General features: G+C 49.9%; 1 protein-coding gene across 1 annotated transcript in view; it reads left to right on the top strand.

Moving 5' to 3' along the window:
• dnah9l (dynein, axonemal, heavy polypeptide 9 like) overlaps positions 1–27,831 on the top strand; it is a 1,249,478-nt gene that overhangs the window by 881,475 nt on the left and 340,172 nt on the right. The window contains exon 52 of the mRNA XM_072476205.1: positions 26,107–26,249. Coding sequence (XP_072332306.1) covers positions 26,107–26,249 — 143 coding nt within the window. The remainder of the gene's footprint in view (positions 1–26,106; positions 26,250–27,831) is intronic.

Here is a 27,831-nt window from a genome sequence, read left to right as displayed (position 1 = left end):
GTGCTGGATCAACTGTTATTTGTATTTATATTAATGAGAATTTAGGAGGCATGGTTAGTAAGCTTGCAGATGACACCAAGATTGGTGGCACAGTGGACAGTGAAGAAGGTTACCTAGGGTTGCAATGGGATCTTGATCAATTGGGCCAGTGGGCCGATGAATGGCAGATGGAGTTTAATTTAGATATATGTGATGAGATGCATTTTGGTAGATCGAATCGGGGCAGGACCTACTCAGTTAATGGGAGGGTGTTGGGGAGAGTTATAGAACAAAGAGATCTAGGAGTACAGGTTCATAGCTCCTTGAAAGTGGAGTCACAGGTGGACAGGGTGGTGAAGAAGGCATTCGGCGCGCTTGGTTTCATTGGTCAGAATACTGAATACACGAGTTGGGACACCTTGTTGAAGTTGTACAAGACATAAGTAAGGCCACACTTGAAATACTGTGTACAGTTCTGGTCACCCTATTATGGAAAGGATATTATTAAACTAGAAAGTGTGCAGAAAAGATATACTAGGATGCTACTGGGTCTTGATGGTTTGAGCTATAATGAGAGGCTGGATAGACTGAGACTTTTTTCCCTGGAGCGTAGGAGGCTTAGGGGTGATCTTATAGAGATCTATAAAGTAATGAGGGTTTAGATAAAGTAGATAGTCAACGGGCTGGATTCTCCACACTCCCGACGCCGAAATCGCGGCCGGCGCGGGGGTGGAGAATCCATTTCATTGGACAGAATCGGGACCGACGCACGCCGATTCTGTGGGCCCCGAGTACGCCGCGCCACCCAGCACCTACCTGGGGCCATTGATGGACGCGCACTCCACCATTAATTGATATTTATTGTCACTGATGTACCATTAATCCACTGCTAGACGATGAGAGCGAGAGAACATAGGCTTTATTACACAAGAACTTGCCTGCCTGAGATCGTTGTAACACTGAGCGCCGCCCCCAGACGGCCGGTCTATATACCGTCCAGGGGGGCGGAGCCAGAGGCGGATCCCACCATGGTTTCAGTACACTACATGAAAAAGGGATCATATTACAGTACTCTACAGAGAACTTATTCTGGTGAATACTTTCACCACATTCACCCCCTGTTCAAAAAATGAAGTCCAGGGGGGGTGAAGTGGGGTCATCAAATGTTCAGTCTGTCTGGAGGCCGGACTGTTCTATTGGACCTCCTCAGCCCTGGCGGTGCAGTGGGTGCTGCCGACGTGGTCGGTGACTCCAGGAGCGTGTAGTGTGGAGCTTCGGTCCGGCGTGTCAGCGACGGTTGAGGAGTGCGGGTAGGCAGGGGGGGGGGGGGTGGTTAGCGGTAAGGGGGAGGTGGATGGCGGCCGCGTAGGCTCGGGACAGTACAGGAGCCCTGGGGGGGCATAAAGGGTTGGGGGGTGGCGGTAGGCAGGGCAGGTGGGGTGGGTTGGCATGGGATCCAGCAGGGGCCAGGTCCCAGAGGGAGACCGTATCTTGCCGTCCGTCTTGGTGCGTGATGCAGACGTGCTGGGGGTTGCCGTGCAGCAGCTGGACCCTCTCGACCAGGGGGTCGGTCTTATGGCTCCTCATATGCTTCTGGAGAAGGACAAATCCCAGAGTTGTCAGCCAGGATGGAAGAGAGACCCCGGGGATGGACTTCCTAGGGAAGACAAACAAATGGTCAGGAGGGGTCTCGTTCGTGGCTGTGCAGAGGAGCAATCTAATGGAGTGGAGCGCGTCGGGGAGGACCTCCTGCCAACGGGGAATCGGGAGACTTCTAGACCAAAGGGCAAGAAGGGTGGCCTTCTATACCGTCACGTTCTCCCTCTCCACCTGCCCATTTCCCTGCAGGTTGTAGCCCGTAGTCCTGCTCGAGGTGATGCCCTTACTGAGCAGGTACTGACGCAGCTCATCGCTCATGAACGAGGTGCCCCGGCCACTGTGGATGTATGCAGGGAAACCGAACAGCGTGAAGATGCTGTGCAGTGCCTTTATCACGGTGGCCGAGGTCATGTCGGGACATGGGATAGCGAAGGGGAAGCGGGAGTACTCGTCAATGACGGTCAGGAAGTATATATCACGGTTGGTGGAAGAGAGGGGCCCTTTGAAGTCGATGCTGAGGCGCTCAAAGGGCCGGGAGGCCTTTACCAGGTGGGCCTTGTCTGGCCCTCCGTACAGACTTGGCAATCCTTGGTCATGGCCCTGACCTCCTCGGTGGAGTAGGGCAGGTTGCGGGCTTTAATAAAGTGGATAAGCCGAGTGACCCCGGGTGATAGAGGTCAATGTGGATAGCCGGTAGTCGGTCGTCTTGCGCGCTGGCGCATGTGTCGCGGGACAGGGCATCTGGGGGCTCGTTGAGCTCCCCGGGACAATACTTAATATCGTACGTATAGGTGGAGAGTTCGATTCTCCACCTCAAGATTTTGTCGTTTTTTATTTTGCCCCATTTTGCGTTGTCGAACATAAAGGCAACCGACGGTTGGTCGGTGACGAGGATGAACCTCCTACTGGCTAGGTAGTGCCTCTAGTGCCGCACAGCTTCCACAATGGCTTGCGCTTCCTTCTCAACAGAGGAGTGTCGAATCTCGGAGGCGTGGAAGGTTCTAGAGAAGAAGGCTACTGGCCTGCCTGCCTAGTTGAGGGTGGCGGCCAGGGCGTCGTCTGACGCATCGCTCTCTACCTGGAAAGGGATGGACTCGTCCACCGCGTGCATCGCGGCTTTGGCAATATCTGCCTTGATGCGGCTGAAGGCCGAGCGGGCCTTAGCCGTCAGGGGGAATATAGTGGCCTTGATAAGTGGGCGGGCTTTGTCCGCATAGTTGGGGACCCACAGGACGGAGTAAGAAAAGAGCCCTAGGCAGCGTTTGAGGGCCTTGAGGCTGTGGGGACAGGGAAGTTCTATAAATGGGTGCATGCGGACGAGGTCGGGCCCTAGGACCCCGTTTTCCACGACATAGCCGAGGGTGGCCAGTCAGGTTGTGCAGAAAACGCACTTCTCTTTGTTATACGTGAGGTTGAGGGATTGGGCGGTCTGGAGGAACCTCTGGAGGTTGGCGCTTTGGTTCTGCTGATCATGGTAACATTGTCCAAGTACGGGTATGTAGCCCCCAACCTGTACTGGTCCACTATTCGGTCCATCGTTCTCTGGAAAACCGAGACCCCATTAGTGATGCCGAACGGGACCGTGAGGAAGTGGAAGAATCGGCCGGCTGCTTCTAAAGCAGTGTAGTGGCGCTCTTCCGGGCGGATCGGGAGGGGTGGTAGGCCAACTTCAGATCTACTGTGGAGAACACCCAGTACTGTACGCTCTGGTTGACCATCTCCGCTATGCGGGGGAGGGGGTACGCATCATGTTGCGTGAACCGATTAATGGTCTGGCTGTAGTCCACTACCATCCGATTCTTCTCCCCGGTCCTGACAACCACCACTTGTGCTCTCCTGGGGCTGTTGCTGGCCTCGATGACCCCCTCCCTCAAGAGTCGCTGGACCTCCGACTTGATAAAAATCATGTCTTGTGCATTTTACCGCCTGCTCCTGGTGGCGACGGCCTTACAGTCGGGGGTGAGGTTCGCAAAGAGCGAAGGGCGGGTGACCTTAAGGGTTGCGAGGCTACATACAGTGAGGGGAGGTAGGGGTCCGCCAAATTTTAAGGTCAGGCTGCGGTGACTGCATTGGAAGTCGAGTCCAAGCAGTAGCGGGGCGCAGAGGTGAGGGAGGACATACAGTTTAAAACGGGCGTACTCAGCGCCCTGTATCGCGAGGTTCGCGACACAGTACCCTCAGATCTGTACCGAATGGGATCCAGAGGCGAGGGAGATTGTCTGGGATGCAGGGTAGATGTGGAGGGAGCAGCGCCTTACCGTGTCGGGGTGGACGAAGCTCTCTGTGCTCCTGGAGTCGAAAAGACAGGGGATCTCGTGCCCATTGACCCGGACGGCCATCATCGAGTTCTTCAAGTGTTTTGGCCGCGACTGGTCGAGGGTGACTGCACCGAGCTGCAGGTAGTCTGCGTGGTCGGAGGTATCGGGGTCATAGATGGCAGCCCCCATGGGTCGCATGTGTCGGGCTGGGTCGGAGATGGCGACCAAGATGGCCGCCCCCATTGGTCGCACGTGTCGGTTGGTGCTGCAGGTGGCGGCCAATATGGCCACCCCCACGGGTCGCACGTGTCGGGCTGGGTTCAAGATGGCGGCCTCTATGAGCTGCACGAGGTGGATGACGTGTCTGAAGGGGGCGGTGCCGGCAGGCACGCAGCCACATTGTGGGGTCTGCGGACCTGTGAGTCTGTGGGTCGGGCCTGGTACGCTTTCAACTTTGGGGCTTTGGATCGGGCCAGACAGACACTGGCGAAATGTCTCTTTTTGCCGCAGTCGCTGGTGCAGGCTGGGCAACGCTGCAGGGGGTGTTGGCCCTGACCGCAGAAGTAGCAAGGCGGTCCCCTGGGTTGAACAGGCAGCCGCACGTCGCAGGCCTGGGACGTAGTCGGGTCTGGTGAAGGCCGCGTCTGTGGTGCCCACGAGGGGTTCGCTGGGTCTGCCGGGAACGTGCTGAGGCTCTGGTAGGCCACCTCTAACGAGGAGGCTAGCTTTACCGTGTCCTGTAGGTCAGTGGTCCCGTTTTCCAGCAGTCGCTGCTGGATGTAGTTAGACCGGACCCCAGCCACGTAGGTGTCCCGGATCATCAGTTTCATGTGCTCGTCGGCCTTCACATCCTTGTAGTTGCAGTTGCGGCGAGGAGAGTCAGGTTCTCCAGGTACTCGCCCAGCGATTTCCCCAGCGCATTGTCGGTGGGTAGTGAGGAGGTGCCGCGCGAACACTTCGTTCACGGCCTTCACGAACTGTCTCGTTAGAATCGCCACTGCCACGTCGTACGCGGCTGCGTCCTGAATCGTACCCGAGATTCGGTGGCTCACCCGGGCGTGGAGGAGGCGCAGCTTGAGGGCGTCGGAGGGAGGCGTTGCAGAGGAGTCGAGGTAGGCCTCAAAACAGCGGAGCCAGTGGGAGAAGATTTACTTTGATTCTGCTGCTCGTGTGTCGAGTTCCAATTTATCAGGCTTCAGAGCGGCTTCCATAGTGATGTCTTTGTGTAATAAATTGATGTACCATTAATCCACTGCTAGACAATGAGAGCGAGAGAACATAGGCTTTATTACACAAGAACTTGCCTGCCTGAGATCGATGTAACAACTGAGCGCCGCCCCCAGGCGGCCGGTCTATATACCGTCCGGGGGGCAGAGCCAGAGGCGGAGCCCATCAGGGTTCCAGTACATTACATGGAAAAGGGATCATATTACAGTACTCTATAGACAATTTATTCTGGTGAATACATTCACCACAGTCACATTTACCGAAGTACAGTGAAAAGTATTTTTCTGCGGCCAAGGGAATGAACACAGTACGTACATAGTAGACAAAAGAATAATCGACAGAGTACATTGGCAATAGTACATCAAGAAATAATGATTGGGGCAGCACGGCGGTGCAGTGGATTAGCACTGCGGCCTCACGGCGCCGAGGTCCCAGGTTCGATCCTGGCTCTGGGTCACTATCCGTGTGGAGTTTGCACATTCTCTCCGTGTTTTCGTGCGTTTCGCCCCCACAACCCAAAAAAAAATGTGCAAGCTAGATAGATTGGCCACACTAAATTGTCCCTTAATTGGAAAAAATGAATTGGGTACTCTAAGTTTAAAAAATAAATAAATAAATTTAAAAATAATAATGATTGGTTACAGTGCGGAACAAGGGCCAAACAAGAGCAGCATAGGGCGTTGTGAATAGTGTTCTTACAGGAACAGATCAGTCCTCGCGTAACGATGGCCTTAAATCTCTTGGACCACTATTCTCTACCTCTGAAGAATCTAGGAGTAACCGAATAGATATACAAAAGCATCATTGACAAAATGCTGCAGTATCTTCTCAGTTGCTTACCACTCAAATTCCTCTGGTTCTCCCCTGTACTTTAACGCCAACTTTGATTGAAATAAATTGATGTAGTATAGGAATAATGATAATGTTCACACCTTCCCTGTTAATTGCTAGTTAACAAGCAATCAACTAAACAAGAGAAACAATAACAAAATTCTCAAATAATTTCCAGTTGTAAATTTAGGAGGTTGAACAGAAATCAATATCTTGTCAATTAATGCCAGATTGCAAATTACTAACTTTTAATGCACAATTAGCACATGCACTACCTCTATTGTACATGACCACTAAAACCATCTGCTTATTTGCCTTAAACAAAAACATAAAATGCATTACATACTCAGTCAGACAGCATCCATAGAAAGCGAGTTCATGGGCAGATTTTAATGCCTTCCCGGGGAGGTAAGTTTGGTGTTGGAGGGCCATTTGATCAGGCGGGAGGATGCCAGGTGAGGACTCTGCTTTCCCCCGCTTTCCCCATTTAAGACCAGGGTTGGAAGACTTGTGGGAAGCCTTCTTAAACAGCTGCCAATTATGGTCTGCAATGACCTTCGGCTTGGAAGATGTAAGGAAAATTTGTAATTTCTTTAAAAGCTGGAATCTAATTATTGTAAGAATATTTGAACAGGGCTTTTAAGAGCTTATAACAATTGTAAAGTGATCAGCTGTGGTTTTCTTGAATGATAAATACTGGTCCATTTGAGCTGGTGACCCTTGACCTGGAAGCAGTACCAACAGGAAGGAAGTTAAGAAAAAAACATGTGGCTGGCAGACACAAAGGAGGGATTCTAGAAACATAGGAATTAGGAGCAAAAGCAGGCAATTCAGCCCTTCGAGCCTGCTCTGCCATTCAATCAGATAACGCCTGATCTCTTCTTGGTCTCAAACCCACCTTCCCACCTGTTGCCACTGTCCCTTTAATCCTGACAGAAAGCAGAACTTCAAACAGAGGCGCTGGTTGGTGAAGGCCCAGATATAGACTGAAAGAGAAAGCAAACAGGGACCTTGTGAGGAAAAGAAGCAAATCAGACTCTGGTAGAGATCAGTTTTTCTGTTTGGCATAAAAGGAGACAGGAACTCTTGGACATATTGTGCAAGCTGCTTAAAAAAGGTCTAAAACCTGGAAAGCTGTGTAACTAGCTCAGGAATGCTAAAGAACTGGGTGTTTCACAAGTGGTCAGACTGTGAATCAGGATTTTTTTTATTCATGCGTCTCTGGTTAGGCCAGCATTTATTGCGCAATGCTAGTTGCCCTTCATAAGGTGGTGGTGAGCTGCATTCTTGAACCGCTACAGTCCATGATGTGTAGGTACACCCACAGTGTGGTTAGGGAGGGAGTTCCAGGATTTTGCCCCAGCGACAGTGAAGGAATGACGATATATTTCCAAGTCAGGGTGGTGAGTGACTTGGAGGGGAACCTTCAAGCGGTGGTGTTCCCAGATATCTGCTGTCCCTCTAGATGGTAGTGATCATGGGTTTGAACGGTGCTGTCTAAGGAACCTTGGTGAATTACTGGCGTGCTTCTTGTAGATGGTAAACACAGCTGCCACTGTTCGTCGGTGGTGAGGAGTTTGAATATTTGTGGAAGCGGTAGCAATCAAGTAGGCTGCTTTTTCCTGGATGGTGTTGTTGGAGCTGCACTCATCCAGGCAAATGGAGAGTATTTTGTTGCACTCCTGACTTGTGCCTTGTAGATGATGGACAAGCTTTGGGGGGGGGTCAGGGGGTGAGTTACTTGCCGTAGGATTCCTAGCCTTTGATCTATCTGCTCTGGTATTAACAGTATTAATATGGCTAGTCCAGTTCAGTTTCCGATTAATGGTAAGCCCCAGGATGTTGATTGTGGGGGATTCAGTGATGCTAACGGCATTGAATGGGGCAGTGGCTAGATCCTGTCTTGCAGGAGATGGTTATAGCCAGGCACTTGTGTGGTGCGAATGTAACTTGCCACTTGACAGCCCAAGCCTGTATATTGTCCAGGTCTTGCTGCATTTGGACATGGACTGCTTCATTATCTGAGGAGTCGCAAATGGTGCTGAGCATTATGCAGTCATCCGCAAACATCCCCACTTCTGACCTTATGATGGAAGGGAGGTCATTGTTTAAGCAGCTGAAGATGGTTGGGAATTGGACACTACCCTGAGGAACTCCTGCAGTGATGTCCCGGAGCTGAGATAATTGACCTCCAACTACCACAAACATCTTCCTTTGTGCCAGGTATGACTCCAACCAGTGGAGAATTTTCCCACAGATTCTAATTGGCTCCAGTTTAGCTAGGGCTTCTTGATGCCACACGCGGTCAAATGTTGCCTTGATGTCAAGGGCAGTCACTCTCATCTCACCTCTGGCATTCAGCTCTTTTGTCCATATTTGAACCAAGGCTATTTTTCCTGTCGCCCCTGATTCCTGCACTTTCGAACAGCTGATCGAGGTGGTCAGTGGTCATTTTGCCGCCGCCTTCGGTAATAATGCAGTGGTATAGACCTAATAACACTGTCTGCAATCCAGGGAGTTGGTGGCCGTGTTCATTGCCCATTTGCACCGAATGGCCGAAGTCTGTTCGTTAGGAGAGTCCTGATCGGAGGTCCTGAGGGACTGGTTGGTCTGGCTTATCAGCAACGTGGAAAGACAGCAGCAGCTGCCAGTTGAACCTTCTCTGACGTTATCACAGGCCGTCAGGCGAAGGAAGGTGTGGACCGGGAAGTCTGGGAACTACAAGCTATGAAGGTGAGTGCCTTAGGGTGTGGTCCGGGGCGTGCGGACCCTTCCTTTTTGTCAGATCAGCGCCAGGTCCCTAAAATGCGGCTGCGTACGTCCCCACATTTCCCAGGGCCACCGTCTGCCCTTGTCACAAGTGTTGGATCTCGATGCCCTACTTGTGGTTGCTCCTGCCAAGGAGCCTGTCAACAGACCGGGGCAGATTGCCCCAACAATCAGCTGTGGCCGGCGCACAGCTGGGGCCTGGGCCAACCAGAAAATCCGGAGGAGGAGGAAGAGTTCCCTTTACAATGCATCTCAGCGCATTGTACTCTGCGAGCAGCCCCATTACTGTTCCCAACCAAGTAAATGGCCATCTGTTACAAATTTAACTTGACACCGGGGCGGCAGTGTCGGAGGTAGGTTTTAAAACCTTTGCAGATATTCGAAGGGGGACCCAGGTGCTGGACCCATCTAAGACTATGGCGCATTTCACCACCTATATGGAGAACAACTACGAAATGCCAGAACGACAAAGGCCCCCGTAGTGTACGGTCACCAGGAGGCCCAATTGCCTTTAATAGTGGTTAATGGGGGCGGGCCTAATTTGTTGGGCCGCGATTGACTCCACCATTTACATTTAGATTTAAACTGAATTCGACAGATCGGTTCGGGCGGTTTATGTACTGTTTCGGTGCTGAGTCAGTGCGGTCCCACCGTGTCGACAAATTATCAACCGTAAACAATTTTATGGATACTCTTCATGTCACGCCGATCCACGAATGGACGTAAAAGGATCCTATCTTAGTGAAGCTGTGAAATCTCGTCCTCATTGGTGGCCCTGCAGATCAGTTATCTGGGGAACTGAAGGCCTTCGCCACCATGTGGACCGAGTTAAGTGTGGAAGATGGGATCTTCCTAATGGGAGCCTGGGTGATGATCCCGGAGAAGGGTGTGCCGTTAGTTTTAAGTGACCTCCATAGCGGCCATCTGGGGCCTCGCGGATGAAGATGTTAGCTCAGAGCTACGTCTGGAGGCCTGGTATGGACACAAACATCGAGACGGTGGCCCGCCAGTGTGACGCCTGTCAGGAACATCAACGGCTCCATGCTGCTGCGCCCCTGCACCCATGAGAATGGCCTGGCCATCCTTGGGCCCACGACCATGTCGATTTTGCCAGTCCCTTTCTGGGCTCAATATTTATTCTGCTAATCGATGGGCACTCAAAGTGGATGGAGGTCCACTGAATGTCGTCTATCACCATAGCAATGAGGATCGAGAATCTCCGATTCCTTCTCAACCAATGGGATTCCAGAGGTCCTCGTGTCCAATAATGGGCCCTCGTTCACGAGCCAAGAGTTTTTGGCCTTATTGCGCTCCAACAGGGTCCGCCATGTCAGGACGGCTCCCTACTGTCCGTCGTCGAATGGGTTGGTTGAGCAGGCCGTACAGACCCTGAAGCAGGGTTTGAGGGAACAGGGCACTGGCTCGGATACCAGGCTGATCCGATTTCTGTTTGCTTTACCGATCTATTCCCATGCAGTTACTGGAGCTTCTGAGGGGTTGATGTCTGTGGTCCAGATTGGGGTTGCTGTTGCCCGACATAGGGGCGAGGGTAAGCGCACAATCTTCAGACCGTGGTTCCACATTCCAAACGTCCGGTTCATGTTTTAGTCCTGCGGGTGACAGCTGGTTTAAGGGCACTGGTCTGCGATGGACCGAGTTGACCTCGTATCACCTGCAAGTGGGTGGCCAACAGGTGAAGCTCCACATGGACCACCTTAGAGCCAGGCACCCAGTGGTGCGCCTGCGGGCAGCTCCTCCGGATGTCCTGACGGCCCTCTACGACGTCTCCACTCCCGATGTGCCACATGGCGGCCACGCCATTCCACCTAACTCCCCATTGGACTCCTCTAATTCAGAGAAGGACTCGACTCCCTCCGGTACCGGGGCCACCGGTAACTCCCCGCCGACGCCACAGGTGCCTGAAATTTCCTGTCGCTCTAGACGGAAGAGGTGCAGCTCGCTCCATTACTCGTCGGTGGACCCTCTTCTGTCTGTCGCTGTTGAGGGACAATTGTTCCTTAAAAGACGCCGGCGTCTGCCCTCGCCCCCTGCCTCCCTGTCTCAGCCCAGCCATGTGTGCAATGGCATCGCCACACACTTCAGGAGGGGGAGGAACGTCATAACCTGGGGCTAAGCAGGTCATGGAACACTCCTGAAACCTTAAACAGGTCATGAGACACTTATGCGACTGGGAGATTGATATTCCCAAAGACTTCTGGGGACTACACATTTCCTCATATAAAACCGGAGGGCCATGAACTGTGAGTGGCCCTCCTGTAGTAGAGTAACTGTTCTGCACTCTTGCTCTGTTGCATTAAATCTTTTTCTTTTGATTCAACCTATCTGGCCGGATTCACAACAAATCGCAGTTCTCCACTACCTCGACAGCAGCATCAATGCTTTCTACTCCACACATACACAGAACGGCATTGGCTTATCGTTAGCAGACCCGATATTTTCCGGGGCCTCCGCAATTCTCCGCCTCCATTGGGGGTAATTTTAAAAACAATTAACAGGCGCCGAGGCGGATCAGGGGGAAAGACCCGGGCCGTAGGCTGCTGGCTGGACACTGGCCTGGGGAGGGCGGGGAACAGGGGAACGGGTATGGGGCCAGTGTCATTCCCTATGGGATTTGGACGGTGTACAGGCATGGACCGCCATTGCCGCAGCCTCCAAGGCAACCACCTTGCTGTGCATCCCACCCACCTTGGCCTTGGTTTTGCAGAGTGACACCGGCTGTGTTGGTGCCTCCACCCCTGATACACAATCAATACTCTTGAGTCCACGTGGAGTCATATCGATTCAGCTTTAATCAGATAGAACTGTACCCAACAGCGTAGTTACAGAAGTGAAGGCTGCTGGGACGGCATTGGTTCTTATACCCCGCCTCTCAGGGCGGGGCTATGTACATCGCCCAATGGTAGACCCCGCGGTCTAGCCAATGGTCATTCCTCTCTCTGGTACCGCAATATCTGGTATTACCACAACCCCACCACACCATACCCCACCCTCCGCCATACCACTGCTCCCCCTAATTGGCCACCACTGCCGGTAGGACATTTTGTGGTCTGCCCATGGCAAAGTCCATAGTAGCCCCTACAGTGGTGCACCGTTCAGGAGCTGCGAAGTGTACCGCTGGCAGGGCAGCGCTAACCGCGGGTACCCCTGGCAGCCGGGACAGGCGCCAGGGCCAGAGGCCTCCATCGTGTCGGATACCGACTGGGCCAGGAGTGTGGGATGGGGGAGGGGGGACATGCTGGCCACAACACTCACCTCTGCCCCCTGATTCTCCTGGAGCTCTGGCATCCCACTGGTATCTTCCACCATGAAGACTGATGCAAAGTAGCTATTCAGTTCCTTTGCCATTTCGTTCTTTCCTATTATTACTTCTTAGCCACATTTTCCAGTGGTCCAATCTCTATTTTTGCCTCTCTCTTACCTTTTATATATTGAAAATACTCTTCCTATGTTCTTTTATATTATGAGCTAGCTTGCACTAATATTTCATCTTCTCCCCCCTTATTGCCTTTTTAGTTGTCCTCTGCTTGCTTTTAAAGGTTTCCCAATCCTCTGGCTTCCCACTAATCCTCGACACTTTGTATGCTTTTTCTTTTTCTTTTATGATGTCCTTGACTTCCATGGATGCCTTGTCCTCCACCGAGCATGTTTTCTCCTCCTTGGGATGAATTTCTGTTGTGCCTCCCAAATAACCCCCCAAAATGCCGACCATTGCTGTCTTCCCTGCTAGGCTCCCCTTCCAATCAACTCTGGCCAGCTCCTCCCTCATGTCTTTGTAGTTACCTTTATTTAATTGTAATACCGTTACATCTGATTCCAGCTTCTCCCTCTAAAATTGCAAGGTAAATTCTATCATATTGTGGTCACTGTACCCTAAAGGTTCCCTTACCTTAAGTCCCTTAATCAAGTCTGCTCATTATACATCACCAAATCCAAAATTGCTTGTTCCCTAGTAAGCTGTCACAAGCTGCTCCAAAAAAACATCTCTTAGACATTCCACAAATTCCTTTTCTTGGGATCCCCTACCAACCTGATTTTCCCAGTCCACCTGCATATTGAAGTCCCCCATGATTATTGTAATATTGCCTTTTTTACATGCCTTTTCTATCTCCTGATTTATTTTCTGCCCCACATCCTGACTACTGCTAGGGGGCCTGTACATAATTCCCATCAGGAATTTTACCTTTGCGATTCCTCAACTCTATCCACAGAGATTATACGCCTTCTAGTCCTATGTCACTCCTTGCTATCGATTTAACTTAATTCCTTACTAACAATGGAACCCCGCCTCCTTTGCCCATCTGCCTGTCCTTTCAATAGGATACATATCCTTGTATATTTAGATCCCAGTCCTGATCCCCTTGTAGCCACGTCTCTGTGATGCCCCCAACATGGTACCAGCCAATTTCAATTGGCGCAACAAGCTCATTTACCGTGTTCCATATACTGCGTGCATTTAGGTGCAACACCCTGCAGTCCCTTCTCACACTTGTCACCTTTTTTGCTCTGCCTGAGGGTGATGTTGTTCTTCCCTGGGCTACTCCATGGGACGGGTGTGCAAGCGGAACTAATCCCTGAGGTACCCCGCCACCTGGCGCTGCCAGTCCTGGAGGGCCGCTTCCGTCTCGGCCAGTCTCTGCATGCTCACGGCCATGGAGCACCTCTGTCTGAGACTGCGCCACATCATGCTGTGACTGTGCCACCACCTTCTGGGTCTGTGCCACATCAGCCAGTGACTGCTCTGCCGTGATGAGGGGCCACAGGCCCAGGAGTCCCCCTCTAATCTTCTCCCACTCCCGGCAGTTATGGGTGGCCTTCTCCTGGGGGGCGGGGGAGAACAGAAAATGCACAGTGTTAGTCAGTCCAATGCATGCAGCCAAGTGGGTGGATAGTTGGTGGCCTCAGTGGCCAGGGCACCGGACCATGGCTGCCGGTATGGGTGCCAACATGTGGTGTAGGGCGGGGTTCAGACCCCCTCCGAGGGGGTGGGATGTGTTGGGTTACGGGCGTGTGGGACGGGAAAAGTGCCAGGGGTACAGTGCTGCCTACTCACCCTGGCCGTCATGAGGAGGTTGTGCATTTTCGTATGGCACTGCTGGCCTGTCTGGTTGCTGATGGCGCTGACAGGCTCTGCCACCTGCACCCTGGCACGGCGAACGGAGGCTGCTGGCAGCCTCCTTGCCGGGGTATATGGTCACCCAACTCTCCTCCACGACGTGTAACAGGGTCTCCAGTTCCGCATCCCTAAAACGGGGTGCCGCTCTCCTCGCTGCCATCTTGTTGGCTGGGATGGTGAGTTGGTGGGGAGTGAAGAGTGTGGGAAGTGAAACTGCACTTGTTGGCCTCCTGAGTGTCAATCACAAATCCAGCAAACCCTGCACCGCTTATCATTGGAATCGATTGTGTTCCACGATTATGGTGCCACTATTAGGCCCTTAACGGTCGTTGAATTGGTCCAGGTGCCGTGCCAGTTTTGAAGTTGTAGAACTCCATGAATCCTGCCCCGGATTCAGGAATGGAAAATTCCACCGCATTTCTTTGTTACATTTGGAGAAGGTCAAATACACAATTGGGGGTCAGTGGAGTACCATTCATTTTCTTTTTTAAAGAGTAGCCACCATCAGCTGTAAGGGGTTTACTTTACTTTGTTTCTGGTGTTAGTTAATGTGTATTTTTGTTTTTCTCTTTGATAGTGTATTTATGTTTGCTTATTTCGAGTGGTTCTGTTAAAAATTATTTTATTTTAATAAACATACTTAACTCCGAACTATTTTAATGTTAAAGTAAAAGCTACAAAAATGGGAATCTTGTTGATAATTTCTTCATTTGTGGGTCATTCAGCAAACCTCATTATTTTGGTTTACGGTTCCTGCTAGGGATATTAAACCAGCAGTGGTGGGGGAGTCACAATGCAGGGAGACTGTCAAGCAATCCCTATCAGGTTAACCTGCGGCCTCGTATGGTAGGTAAGTGTCCTTCATTGCCTTCGAAGAACCTCTCCCTTCCCTTTATTCTGACGCCCATCCCCCTTGCTGATGATCCCTTCCTTATAACCCCCCTCCAGCTGTCACTTCACTTTCTCCATGGATCCCATGATTGATCCTGGTTGAGGGAGACTTCTGGAGGGGTATGTAACACACATGAGGTGGCTCCCGCCAGGGTCTGCATTTTTAGCCCTTTTCACTCAGTTTCCGGGTGTACTTTTGTTCAAAATCCCATCTGATTGATGGTATGAGGTGCCCAGATAAAGGAAATCTCTCAAAGGAACAGGGCAAAGACAGTTGAAGAAAGAAATTCATGAACAGAATCAGAGGCTCCTTCGGGCCCTTCGTTGGAGAAATGGCAGACGCTACTGCTGTGACTCCATCCATTCCATGAATGGCCGAGATACTTGCCCGCATCTTGGCTGCTGAATTTGAGAAGTAGAAGCAGTCAATAGAAGTGGACCTGGCTCCTATTCTGTTAGTGTTGGAGAAAACCAACGAGTTGGTAAAAGCGCATGGAGCTGCGATAAAGGGAGTGGAGGTGGCTCTCTTGAAGGGTAGCGACCAGATGCCTCTCTGGAAGCTGAGATATTGCATATGGCCGGTGTGAATAAAGCAATAAGTCCAAAGTAGTTGATCTGGAGAATCGTTCTAGGAGACAGAATATCAGAATCGTGGGGTTGCCAGAGGGAATAGAGGAACAACTCCCACAGAATACTTTTCTAAGATGATGTTTGGGAAGATGGTGAGGGGGAGGGGTGGATTCACGTCCCTTCCCAAGCTGGATCGGGCACACCGGACACTCCGGCAGAAGCCCCATCTCAACGAACCCACCGCAGGCTGTTATTGTCAAGTTCCATAGCTATCAGGAAAAGAAGCGGGTCCTGAGATTGGCTAAGGAACATCAAGACTATAAATGGAGAGGCCATGGTATCAGGAGGTATCAAGATGTTGGTGCGGAGCTGGCAAGGAAGTCGGTGTTTAACAAGGCCACCTTGTATAAGAGTGGAGTTCGATTTGGGGTGGTGTACCCGGCGCAGGTCAGAGTGACTTTTGAGTCAAAAGATTATTTTTTCAATGCGCCGGAGGATGTGGAAGTTTTTAGGTTTTTGTTAAACAAACATGGAATGGGTACGAGCTGATTGAATTTTATGTGAGGCGTTTGGATGTTATGGGTGGGTATGTGGTTGTGGGGGGTTGATAGGGTTCCTTGTATATATTCATGGCTTCGATGAAGGTTTTCCAAAGGCTGGATTTGGCTGGGAAGTGTCATGTTATGGGGCGTTTTGTACTTTTTAAATAATTGTTATGGAAAATATATGGCTCTATGTTAAGGGGTTTTATTCTATACTGTATTTTGTCAATCTTTTTCTTCAGTCTGGGCAGGGCTGCCCTTCTAACTGAATGTTCGTTGGTGGGTTTGGTGGCCATCTTGGGTGGTATCTGTACTCTCTAAGCAGTAGTTGGATGACCTCTCTTGGTCAAAATGACTGACATCGGGTTGGGGGGGTGGGGTAGGAAGCCTCCAATTTGGTTGGTCAATTTGAATGTAAGGGGGGTGAATGGCCCAGTGAAAAGGTCAAGGAAATTTGCCAACCTGAAAAGTTTGAGTGCCAATGTGGTGTTTCTTCAGGAGACTCATCTGTGGGTAACAGACCAGACTAGGTTGTGAAAGGGGTAGGTGAGTCAAGTATTTCACTCGGGCTTCAACGACAGGGCCCGATGCGGAAATTGTGATCAATAAAAGGGTTACATTTTCAGCTACAAAGGCCTGAGCGGATCCTAGTGGTCAGCATGTGATTGTTCATGAATCCTTGCCAGGCACCTTGGTGGTCCTGGTCAATGTTTATGCGGCAAATTGGGATAACGGTTTGTATTTTCTCCATTCCTGATTTGGACTCGCATCAGCTAAATTGCGTATAGATTCGAGGATGGATCGATCTAGGCCCAAATCGCTGGTTTCATCCGGGTGAATTGGGTCCTATTCTGAATGAGGAGGAGTGGAGCAAGGCCCTTCGCAGGGTGAACCCTATACCCTCCTGTGTCCGGCTTGGTTTGATCCAGTTCAGACTGGTGTACAAGCCCATCTAACCAAGTCGAGAATGAATGGAGGGTTTTCGGGGGTGGACGACAAGGGTGAGCAGTGTTCTCGGGGGGCCAGCTAACCGTACTCATATATTCTGGACTTGTCCTAAGTTGTTGAGATTTTGAGTCTCCTTCTTCAGCACCATGTCAGAAATTGTTCATGTCGCACTGGAGCCTCGCCCATTGGTGGCCATTTTCGGGGTATCAGACTCGCTGGTGTTGGGGATGGGAGTGAAGATGGATGTGCTCACATTTGCCTCATTGGCAAGTACTGCTTGGGTGAAGGTCTCCTACTGTGCCCAGTGCCTTGGCTTGGTTGGGTATCCTCATGGAGTATCTTTATTTGGAGACAGTCAGGTACACCATTAGGGGGTCAGGAGAGGGATTCTACCTAAGGTGGCAGCCATTCATTTCATTTTTTGAAGAGTTAGTTACCATCAGCTGTTAAGGGTTTTTTTGGTTTTCATTGTTGGGGGGTTAGGATTGGATATTTTCTTGTTTGTTGACTGAGCTCTTTGTATACTGAAGCTTGAAGCATCTGTTTTATATTTTATTATGTTATTGTGTTTAAGTGAAAAAGTTTTCATTAAAAATATATATTTTTTAAACCCTGGTAGAGGCCCAAGTGTACTGCAGGCAACAGCCACTGCTCCTGGTATTATTCTGGCAATGGAGTGCTACTGGTATGCGATTGGTTGACAGCTCTCAGGGGAGGGATTTCTGCCCTACTGGGTCAAGTGCATCAATTAAATGTCCCACAGCAAGGAGCCCCAGCAGCAGGATTCCGCTGCCAATTAAGGGCTGACTTCCATCAGGGCTCCCGAAGATCAGATTGACAGGAATACCATCAATTTCATTAACCTCTTTTCTCATCCCTTTTCTCACTCCCAGGGCCATGATCGCCACCCTTTGTCTGCATCTTAATTAATGAACCACCCTCATTAAATTTCTGCCAAATGCTTCAGGTCCTTTTAGTGGAACTGGAAAAAGCTAGAATTGTAGTAGGCTTTAAGCAGGTGAATTAGAGGAGGATAAGAAAAACAAAAAGAAAAGTGGCGGGATTCTCTGACCCCCCGCCGGGCCGGAGAATCGCCGGGGGCGGCGTGAATCGGTGGGGCGGGAATCGCGCTGCGCCGTTCTGGGGCCATTGGCACTGGGCTCCCCGGCGATTCTCCGGCCCACGATGGGCCGAGCGGCCGCCCGTTTTCGGCGGATCCCACCGACATAAAATACACCAGGTCCGTACCGGCGGGACCTGGCTCTGCGGGCGACCTGTGGAGGCCTCGGTGGGGTGCGGGGGGATCTGGCCCCAGTGGCCTGGCCCATGATCGGTGCCCACCGATCCGCGGGCGGGCCTGTGCCGTGGGGGCACTCTTTCCCTCCGCTCCGGCCGGTGTAATGGTCTGCCATGGCCGGCGTGGAGAAGAACCCCCCTGCGCATGCGCTGGGATGACGCCAGCACACGCTGGCGCTCCCGCGCATGCGCCAACTTGCACCGGCCGGCGGAGGCCCTTCGGTGCAGGTTGGCATGGCGCCAAGCCCTCCGGCGCCGGCCTAGACCCTGAAGGTGCGGAGGATTCCACACCTTCCGGGCGGCCCAACGCCGGAGTGGTTCACGTCACTCCTCACCGCAGGTACGGCCCGCTCCGCCGGGTAGGGGAGAATCCCGCCCCAGGTCTGTGATAGGATGGAAGACAGGAGAGATTAAATAACAAAAGAGTTGATGGGACAGGGTCAAAGTGACTGGTCATGGAAGAATTAAATAGCAACGGATGTTTATAAAGGAGGTGTGAATGGCAGGCTGCTGAACAGCTATTGTCCGAAAGCAAAAACAAGAATGAGACCAAAACATGCAAGGAAAAGGAAATGAAATGAGGGCAAGATTATGGTCTGAAATTGTTGAATTTGGTGTTGAGTTCCTAAGGCTACACAGTGCCTAATCAAAAGATGAGGTGCTATTCCTCGAGCTTATGGTGAGCTTCATTGAAACACAACAGGAGGCTGAGGACAGAAAGGTCGGGATGAGAACAAAGTTGGAAGTTAAAATGGCAGATCAGAGGAAGCTTGGTGTCATGCTTCTGGACTGAATGGAGATGTTCCACAGAATGGTCACTCAGTCGGTGTCTGATCTCCTCATTGCAGAGCAGATCATCCTGTGGTCATCAAATACAGATTGCTAAATTGAAAGGAGTGTGTGTAAATTTCTTTTTTCACTCAGAAGGACTGTTTGGCGCTGAGGATGGTGAGGAGAGAGGAGATGAAAGGCAGGTTTTGCAACAACTGTACTTGCATAGAAATGTGCTAAGGGAAGGGGAATAGATGCAGGAGGTGGCTAGAGGGTGAACCAGGGTGTTGCAGAGAGGACATCCCTTTGAAATGTTGAAAGGGGTTAGGCAAATATAGTTTGATGGTGAAACTGTACGGAAGGCCATGGAAATGGCGGAGGCTAGTGGGTGAAAGGTGAGGGCAAAGGATTCCATTCATGGATCTAGGATAGAGAAAAGGTGGGAGAGCAGAGGTTCATGAAATGGATTGAACACATTTGAGTGTGCTGTCAAACAAAGGGCTGGATTCTCCAGCCGGCGACGCCGAAATCGCGTTCGGCCGGAGAATCAAAGTTCCCAACCAAATAGGGGGTGGCACTGCTTTCATGAAGCCCCGCCCCCTCCAAAGTGGCATATCGACGGCCTCAGGATGTTGCCTGAGGACCCCATCCCCAATGCTCTGCCCTTGACTGGCCGAGTTCCCGATGGCGTGGGTCTCTCATGGTCTCACCTGCCGGGAACTCGGCGTGGCTGCTGTGGACTCAGTCCAGTGTCGCCCCAGTCAGGGGAGGGCCGATCCGCGGGCAGGGGGGATTTTATCAGGGGCTGGGGTACTGTTGGGGGGTGGTTCGGGGCACGCGCGCCGGCCAAGGGGGCACGATTTTGCAAGCCAGGTCCGCGAGCGGCCGGCACCATGTTGCACGGCACAGCCGCTGCAGGCCGCCACCGTACGCTGTCGGCATGCTAGCCCCTAGCTACACAGAGGATCGGGGGCCGTTTTGTGCAGAATTTTTGGTCGTAAAACGCCACCGTTCCCACGCCGGTGTGAGGACATAGCCTCACAATCGGAGACTCCAGCCCAAGGTTGGGGGAATCCTCAGTCGAGGACAAACGATGACACATCAGAAGCGCTGTTGTTGAAGGTTGCAATATCAGAACAAATACGATAGAGACAAACTGGGAGAATGGAATGGAATATTGAGTCCTTACAGGAAATGGGCGTGAGGAACAGCAGTCAAAGTGGCAGTGGGAGTCAGTGGGGTTATCATGAAACAATAGCAAAATACTTCAGATGCTACAAAGCTGAATTAAAATCATAAAATTCTGGACAAACTCAGCAGATCTGGAACTATCTGTAGAGAGAGAAACAAAGTTAATGCTTCAGACAGATTACTTTGCATTGGAACCTTATAGATTTATAGGCTTATAGTGAATGTTGATTGGAAGCTTAACTCCCGAAATGGAGACAAAGAAGTTCGGGGAAGGAAGAGTCGGAGATGGACCATGTGAACATGAGCGAAGGGTGGAAGTTGGAAGCAAAGCTGATCAGGTTTTTCAGTTCAGGACAAGAGTAGTAAACAGCATCGATATACTGGAAAAAGAGGTGAGGGAGGGGCCCCCCGAGATAACTGGAACAGGAAATGTTCCTATATCCTACATAAAGGCAATCATAGCTAGGACTCTTAGAAAGGAAAAAAGACCCTGATGGGAGTTATGTACAGGCCCCTAGCAGTAGTCAGGATGTGGGACAGAAAATACATCAGGAGATAGAAAAGGCATACAAGAAGGACAATACTACAATAATCATGGGGGACTTCAATCTGCAGATGTACTGGGCAAATCAGGTTAGTAGTGGATCCCAAGAAAAGGAATATGTGGACTATCTACGAGATGGATTTTTGGAGCAGCTATGGTAGAGCCCACTAGGGAACAAGCAATTCCAAATTTGTTGGTGTGTAATGAAGCAGACTTGAATAGGGAATTTAAGTAGGAAGTCTTACAACACACCAGGTTAAAGTCCAACAGGTTTGTTTCGAATCACTAGCTTTCTGGTATGCCAGAGGATTGGGAAGCCTTTAAAAGCAAGCAGAGGACAATTAAAAAAACAATAAGGGGAGAGAAGATAAAATATGAGTGTAAGCTAGCTAGTAATATAAAAGAAGATTGCAAGAGATTTTTCAATATATAAAAGGTAAGAGAGAAGCAAGATTGGACACTGGACCAGTAGAAAATGAGGCTGGAGAAGTAGTAATGGGGAACAAAGAAATGGCAGAGGAATTGAATAGGTACTTTGCATCAGTCTTCACGGTGGAAGACACCAGTGGCATACCAGAACTTAAAGAGAGTCAAGGGCAGAGATGAGTGTAGTGGCCATCACTAAGGAGAAGGTGCTTGTGAAACTGAAAGGTCTGAAGGTGGATAAATCACCTGGACCGGATGGGCTGCACCCCAGGGTTCTGAAGGAGATGGCTGAGGAGATTGTGGACGCAGTGGTGGTGATCTTTCAGGAATCGCTAGAGGCATGGAGGGTCCCAGAAGATTGGAAAATGGCTAATGTAACACCCCTGTTTAAGAAGGCAAGGAGGCAGAACACAGGAAATTATAGGCCGGTTAGCCTGACTTTGGTCGTTGGTAAGATTTTAGAGTCTATTATTAAGGATGAGATTGCAGAGTACTTAGAAGTGCATGATAAAATAGGACTGAGTCAGCATGGATTTGCCAAGGGGAGGTCCAGTGATGCCTGACAAATCTGTTAGAATTCTTTTAAGGATGGTACGAGGAAGTTAGAAAAAGGAGAACCAGTGGACATGATCTAGTTAGATTTCCAGAAGGTCTTTGACAAGGTGCCGTACAGGAAGCTGCAAAATAAGATAAGAAACCATGGAGTTAGGGGCAAGACACTGGCATGGATAGAGAATTGGGTGACTGGCAGTAGGCAGAGAGTGGGGATAAAGAGATGGCAGCCATTGACTCTTGGTGTTCCGCAGGGGTCAGTGATGGGACCACAGCTAGTCACGATATACATTATGATCTGGAAGAAGGAACTGAGGGCATTGTTTCTAAGATTGCAGATGATACAAAGATATGTAGAGCGACAGATGTGTTGAGGAAGCAGGGAGGCTGCAGTCGGATGCTGACAGACCAGGAGAGTGAGCAAATAAGTGGCAGATAGAATCATAGAATAGAATTTACAGTGCACCGGCCCTTAGAAAGAGCACCCTACTTAAGCCCACACCTCCACCCTAACCCAGTAACCCCACCTAACCTTTTGGACACGATGGGGCATTTAGCATGGCCAATCCACATAACCTGCACGACTTTGGACTGTGGGAGGAAACTGCAGCATCCAGAGGAAACCCACGTAGACACAGGAAGAAAGTTCAAACTCCACACAGACAGTCACCCGAGGCCGTAATTGAACCTGGGTCCCTGGATCTGTGAGCAGCAGTGCTAGCCACTCTGCCACCGTGCCGCCCATGGAATACAATGTGGGAAAGTGTGATATTATTCACTTCGGTAGGGAGAATAGAGGCATAGAGGGCTGGATTCTCCGGTTTTCAGGCTATGTCCTGACGCCGGCGTGGGAACAGTGGCGTTTTATGACCCGATTTCAGCATCGGCGACCGGAGAATCCGGCCCAGAGTATTTTCTAAATAGGAAAAGGCTCCGGAAATCAGAAGCACAAAGGGACTTAGGAGCCCTAGTTTTGGAATTCACTTAAGGTTAACATGCAGGTTCAGTCGGCAGTTAGGAAGGTAAATGCAATGTTCGCATTCATGTCAAGAGGGCTAGAATTCCAGAGCAAAGATGTACTGTTGAGGCTGTATAAGACTCTGGTCAGATCCCATTTGGAATATTGTGAGCAGTTTTGGGCCCCGCATCTGAGGAAGGATGTGCTGGCCTTGGAGTGGGTCCAGAGAAGGTTCACAAGAATGATCCCCAGAATGAAGGACTTGTCATATTAGGAGCGGTTGAGGACTCTGGGTCTGCACTCGATGGGGTTTAGAAGGATGAGGGGGGGATCTCATTGAAACTTACAGAAAACTGAGAGGCCTGGATAGAGTGAACGTGGAGAGATTGTTTCCACCAGTAGGAGAAACTAAAACCCGAGGGCACCATCTCAGACTAAAGGGACAAACCTATAAAACAGAAATGGGGAGGAATTTCTTCAGACATAGGATGGTGACTCTGTGGAACTCATTGCCGCAGAAGGCTGTAGAGGCCAAGTCACTGAGCGTCTTTAAGGCCGAGGTTCTTGATTAATAAGGGGACCAGGGGTTATGGGGAGAAGGCAGGAGAACGGGGATGAGAAACATATCTGACACGATTGCATGATGGAGCAGACGTGATGGGCCGAATGGCCAAATTCTGCTCCTATGTCTTGTGGTCTCATGGGTACCCATAGCAACCCCTTTTATTTGGAGGAAATTAGATGAGTAATAGGAGAAGGCACTGTTGGTTCACAGCCCTAGGGTCCCAGGTTTGATTCCCGGCTTGGGTCACTGTCTGTGCAAAATCTGCACGTTCTCCCCGTGTCTGCGTGGGTTTCCTCCGGGTGCTCTGATTTCCTCCCACAAGTCCCGAAAGATGTGCTGTTAGGTAAGTTGGACATTCTGAATTCTCCCTCTGTGTACCTGAACAGGCGCCAGAACGTGGTGACTAGGGACTTTTTAAAATAACTTCATTGTATTGTTAATGTAAGCCTACTTGTGGCAATAAAGATTATTTTTTTAAAATGAGGGAACAATGCAGGTAGGTGGAGGAGGGAGGTGATGGATGGAGACTGGTTGGGCCCCTGTTCAAGGAAGAAGCAGAAAGCACTCAGGCCATTCTGGTAAGGTGTAGCAATGTAAAGAGATTGGGAGTTTATTGTGAAGAGGGGACAGTTAGTGTCCGTAAATTGGAAAAGGACAATGGAAGATTCACAGAGGTAGGTGATACAAGACTGGACAAGGGAAGAAGAAAATAGAGCCGAGTTGAGAATAATCACTTCAGTGGGGCAGGAACAGTCTGAAACAAAACACCTACCAGGACAGTCCCATTTGTGGATCTTGGAAAGGAGCTTGAAGCAGGCTGTTTGGGTTTGGGTGACTATGATGTTAAAAGCATGGTGGAAAGATCTGAGGTCAATGATAGCCCTGGAGACAATAGCTAAATGTTCGGTGGTGGGGCCATCGTTCAGGGGAAGGTTGAGAAAGTGTTGGAGAATTGGGATTCATTCTCTGCTAGGTAACGGTCAATGTGCCAGACCACCATAGCACCAGTTTTGTTAGCAGGTTTGCTGTCAATATTGGGGTTAGACCTGACAGAATAAGTGCAGCAAATTCAGATGGAGATAGGTTAGAATGTGTGAAGGGAGCAGAAAGACAGCCAATGTCATGCCAGAAGTTCTCAATGAAAAGATAAAGAGAGGGTAAGAGTCAAAGGTAGGGATCCAAGTGGAGGGGAAAATTGGAGACTGGACAGAAGTCATTTGTCTCATATGTTTCAGTAGGAACGCATTGTCTGCAAATTGGCTGCCACATTCTCTAGGCTACAACAATGGTAACACTTCGAAAGTGCTTTTGATATCGTGAGGTAAATATGCTTTAAATGAAATATACAAATGTAAATCTGCTGGCAAACTGTATTAGTAATATAGATATTCAGATTAAACTCTAAGATAGAGGATAAAAACACATGGTCAATGTCTTGCATTGAGACTGGATAACAGTCTTTCTTAACAATGAAGGGGTGCATAGGGGCTCCCAATATCTTGGTGCCTAAGGCCTTAAGAATTCTTAATCTGGCTGTGCCCAAAAGTTGTCAATTTCATGCATCCATTATTCAATCTTAGCTGGTTGTTTTTGAGGTAACATGTGGGTGGTGCCATCAGTACAATAACAATTGTGTTCCCCAAAGAATTTCATTATCTTGCTCTGTATTATTGTATTCTTCAATCCCATTCTCAAACAGTTTTTTAATACACTGTTTTTCAAAGAATTGACAGTGTGTCAATTTTGCTGGGGATCTTCTAATTTGTCAATTGCTTCCAAGTTTAAAGTTTGGGTTAGTGTCCATTATTGGGATGTTTTTGTAAACTTTAAGGGACTGGATTCAATGAGAATATAAACCAAATTACATTTCCTTGTTCTGTACTTGTGTTGTGATTTATTTCAATTCTTTGGAACCTTTTATGCAATGATTCACTCCAAGGGGTTGTATCTAACAACATTAAGCAATGAAATCTTAGGTGCAACATTGCTTTGGTAAAAAGGTCCGGTACTCAGTAAAAATGATTGAACAGATTTATGTGGCCACCAACATAGTTAAATAAATCACTCTCCTCAACATTCACCTAGCTCTAATTGTAAGATTGCTACCGTCAGTTCATAAATAGTGATGAAACACTTAGGGCGGGATTCTCTAAAAATGGGGCTATGTCCCCACGTTGGCGGGAAAATCGGCACCAATGACTCCAGCGTCAACGGCCCCCGAGAGTGAGGAATTCTCACCTTTCTAGGGGGCTAGGTTGCCGCCAGAGGTGTCCCCACGGGGACCGGCCCGCACGGGTCCGCGCATGCGCGGGGGTTCTCTTCTCCGTGCCGGCCCCCGGGCAATATGGCGGAGACCTACAGAGGCCCGGCGCGGAGGAAAGAAGGCCCCCACGGAACCTGCCGGCCCGCCGATCGATAGGTCCCAATCACGGGCCAGGCCACCGTGGAGCCATCCCCCAGGGTCAGATCCCCCCCCCCTTGCAGGACGGCCCCTGCACGCTTACCTTTCAGGTCCCGCCCTGTGTGAGGGGAGTAATCCACGCCGGCGGGACTGGGCAAAACTTGTCGGCCACTCGGCCCAACAGGGCCCGGAGAATAGCCGGGAGGGCTGCTGTCAACGGCCCCCGACCGGCGTGGCGGGAATCCCTCCGGCGCCCAAAAAACGCCGCCGGAGAATAGGGAAGTCGGGGCAGTAGGATCGGGGAATCCGGCCTTAGTATTATACACATTTGAAATATTAAACTGTTCTAGTTCTGCAAAGTAAATTTCCATTCTGTCAACTGATCTTTAAGTTAACTAATCTCGTCACCACAAATACCCTCTCCTGGATTTATGAGTACTTGATTGTAACCATTCTGTACGTAACTTCTAGACAATATTTTTCATTTTAAATTTAGTTATAGTACTTTATGGTGCCTCTGTAAAACTTATTCTTTGACAGCATTACTGTGTTTGCATATATTTGAATTTTTATAGGTTTAATCTATTATTTATATGGAAAACTAAAAATGTTTTACTCAAGTTTTTAGTACATATATACACTTCTGTGTTTCAGGGGATATTCCAGATTTGTTCAATGATGACGAAGTGGACAGTATCATATCAACCATGAGAATGGAGTTACGAGGCCTTGGGTTATTGGACACCAGAGAGAACTGCTGGCATTTCTTTATTGACCGGATTCGGCAACAGTTAAAGGTTATCCTGTATTATCTGTTTCACTTACTCTGTTAATTAGAAACGTTGTACAATGTATTCCATCACTACAATTTAGATATATTTCTATCCAGAAAGTAAGTTGCTTTGAATTCCAATATTAGAAATCAATGTATGACATGAGAAAAATGTGTTGCAAATCTTGTTTTAAGATAAAATGAGAACACACGATTTTCTCTTCTCGCAAAATCATATACCCTACTAATCCTATATTACAAAATTCCTATTCTCACAACTTTGTGAGACAATTGCTAATCACAGAAAAAAAAACATTTTCCATTTTGATTATTAACCTTTTGCTATGTTATATTTATGATATTTTTGTGTATTTAGATATTTATTTAAAAAATCAGTGACAGTGCCATTCTGGGTGCACTTTAATGGCCACGTTGTGCTTAAGTGAGAGCACAATGAGCCTGTTAGATCACGGGAGAGCCCAAAATCGAGAACCGCGCCAGGCGCCGATCTGTTTGCGATCTAACCAGCCCGCTCACTTGGCAAAATCTAGATCTCGCCTTATAAAAGCAAATTACTGCGGATGCTGGAATCTGAAACCAAAGAGAAAATGCTGGAAAATCTCAGCAGGTCTGGCAGCATCTGTAGGGAGAGAAAAGAGCTAACGTTTCGAGTCCAGGTTACCTTTGTCAAAGCTCTCACCCAGGCAAAGAGCCCTTGGGCATTGGAATTGCTGGCTAGGTGCTCGGAAGGGGGGGAAGGAAGCCCCGGAGGGGCCAGCTTTGGTCGGGGTGGGATGCCATGGGGCGAGGGGCGCGTGCAGCAGGAGGGAGTGGCTGTTCATGGTCTCGACTGAGGGGTGACTTTAATCACCCATGCGTCCGCCATGCCAACCCTTGGAACATGTGTACCTGTTCCAGGGGCAACCCTAGCCCTGTCTGTCTGCCCTACTAACCACCCATAACTCCAACTGACCATGGAGGCCTCTGGTTGCGCGGCAGAAGGCTATTGCTAATATGGAAATTGGCAATCGTAGCACCTCACATTTCTCAAGTGGCTCCACCATGGAAAGGGGTACCATGTAGCATCCATGTATCATGCAAGTGTTATCTTTTAGCATTCCAATCAGACCGTGATGCCGGGACACTGTGCCTGAACATTGCAGGACGCTACACCATGGACGCAGCGTCCAACTTCCAAACACCCAGGGGCTGGGCCCCTGCAACGGGGACATTGTCTCGACTAGAGAGCCGGTGTGTGTACCGGGGAGGGGACCAGCGTCCGGTCCAGGTAGTGTTATGTGCGGGTGTCTGGGGTACAAGGTGTGGGGTCCGGTAAGCAGAGTCCCCCGCTGCAGCTGGGGATGCGTGGGCAGGGCATGCCGGGTGGGGGGGTGGGGGGAGGAGGGGGGGTGAAGCAATGGGGGGGGACTGGAGGGTCCTAGGGTGGGAGACATGACTGGTTGTCAGTCTCTCACCCTCTCCCAATTCTTTACAGATATTCCACAGTACGGACAATATCGTGGACCCTGCGGAAGCTGCCCTCTTGGGTCTGCTGCAGCCAGGCAACCAGACGCCAGAGGAGGCTGGGGCAGCAGCATCGACAGAGA

Source organism: Scyliorhinus torazame, chromosome 2 (assembly GCF_047496885.1).
Source record: "Scyliorhinus torazame isolate Kashiwa2021f chromosome 2, sScyTor2.1, whole genome shotgun sequence".
Classification (NCBI taxonomy): Eukaryota; Metazoa; Chordata; class Chondrichthyes; order Carcharhiniformes; family Scyliorhinidae; genus Scyliorhinus; species Scyliorhinus torazame.
This window is presented reverse-complemented; position numbering and strand designations above follow the sequence as displayed.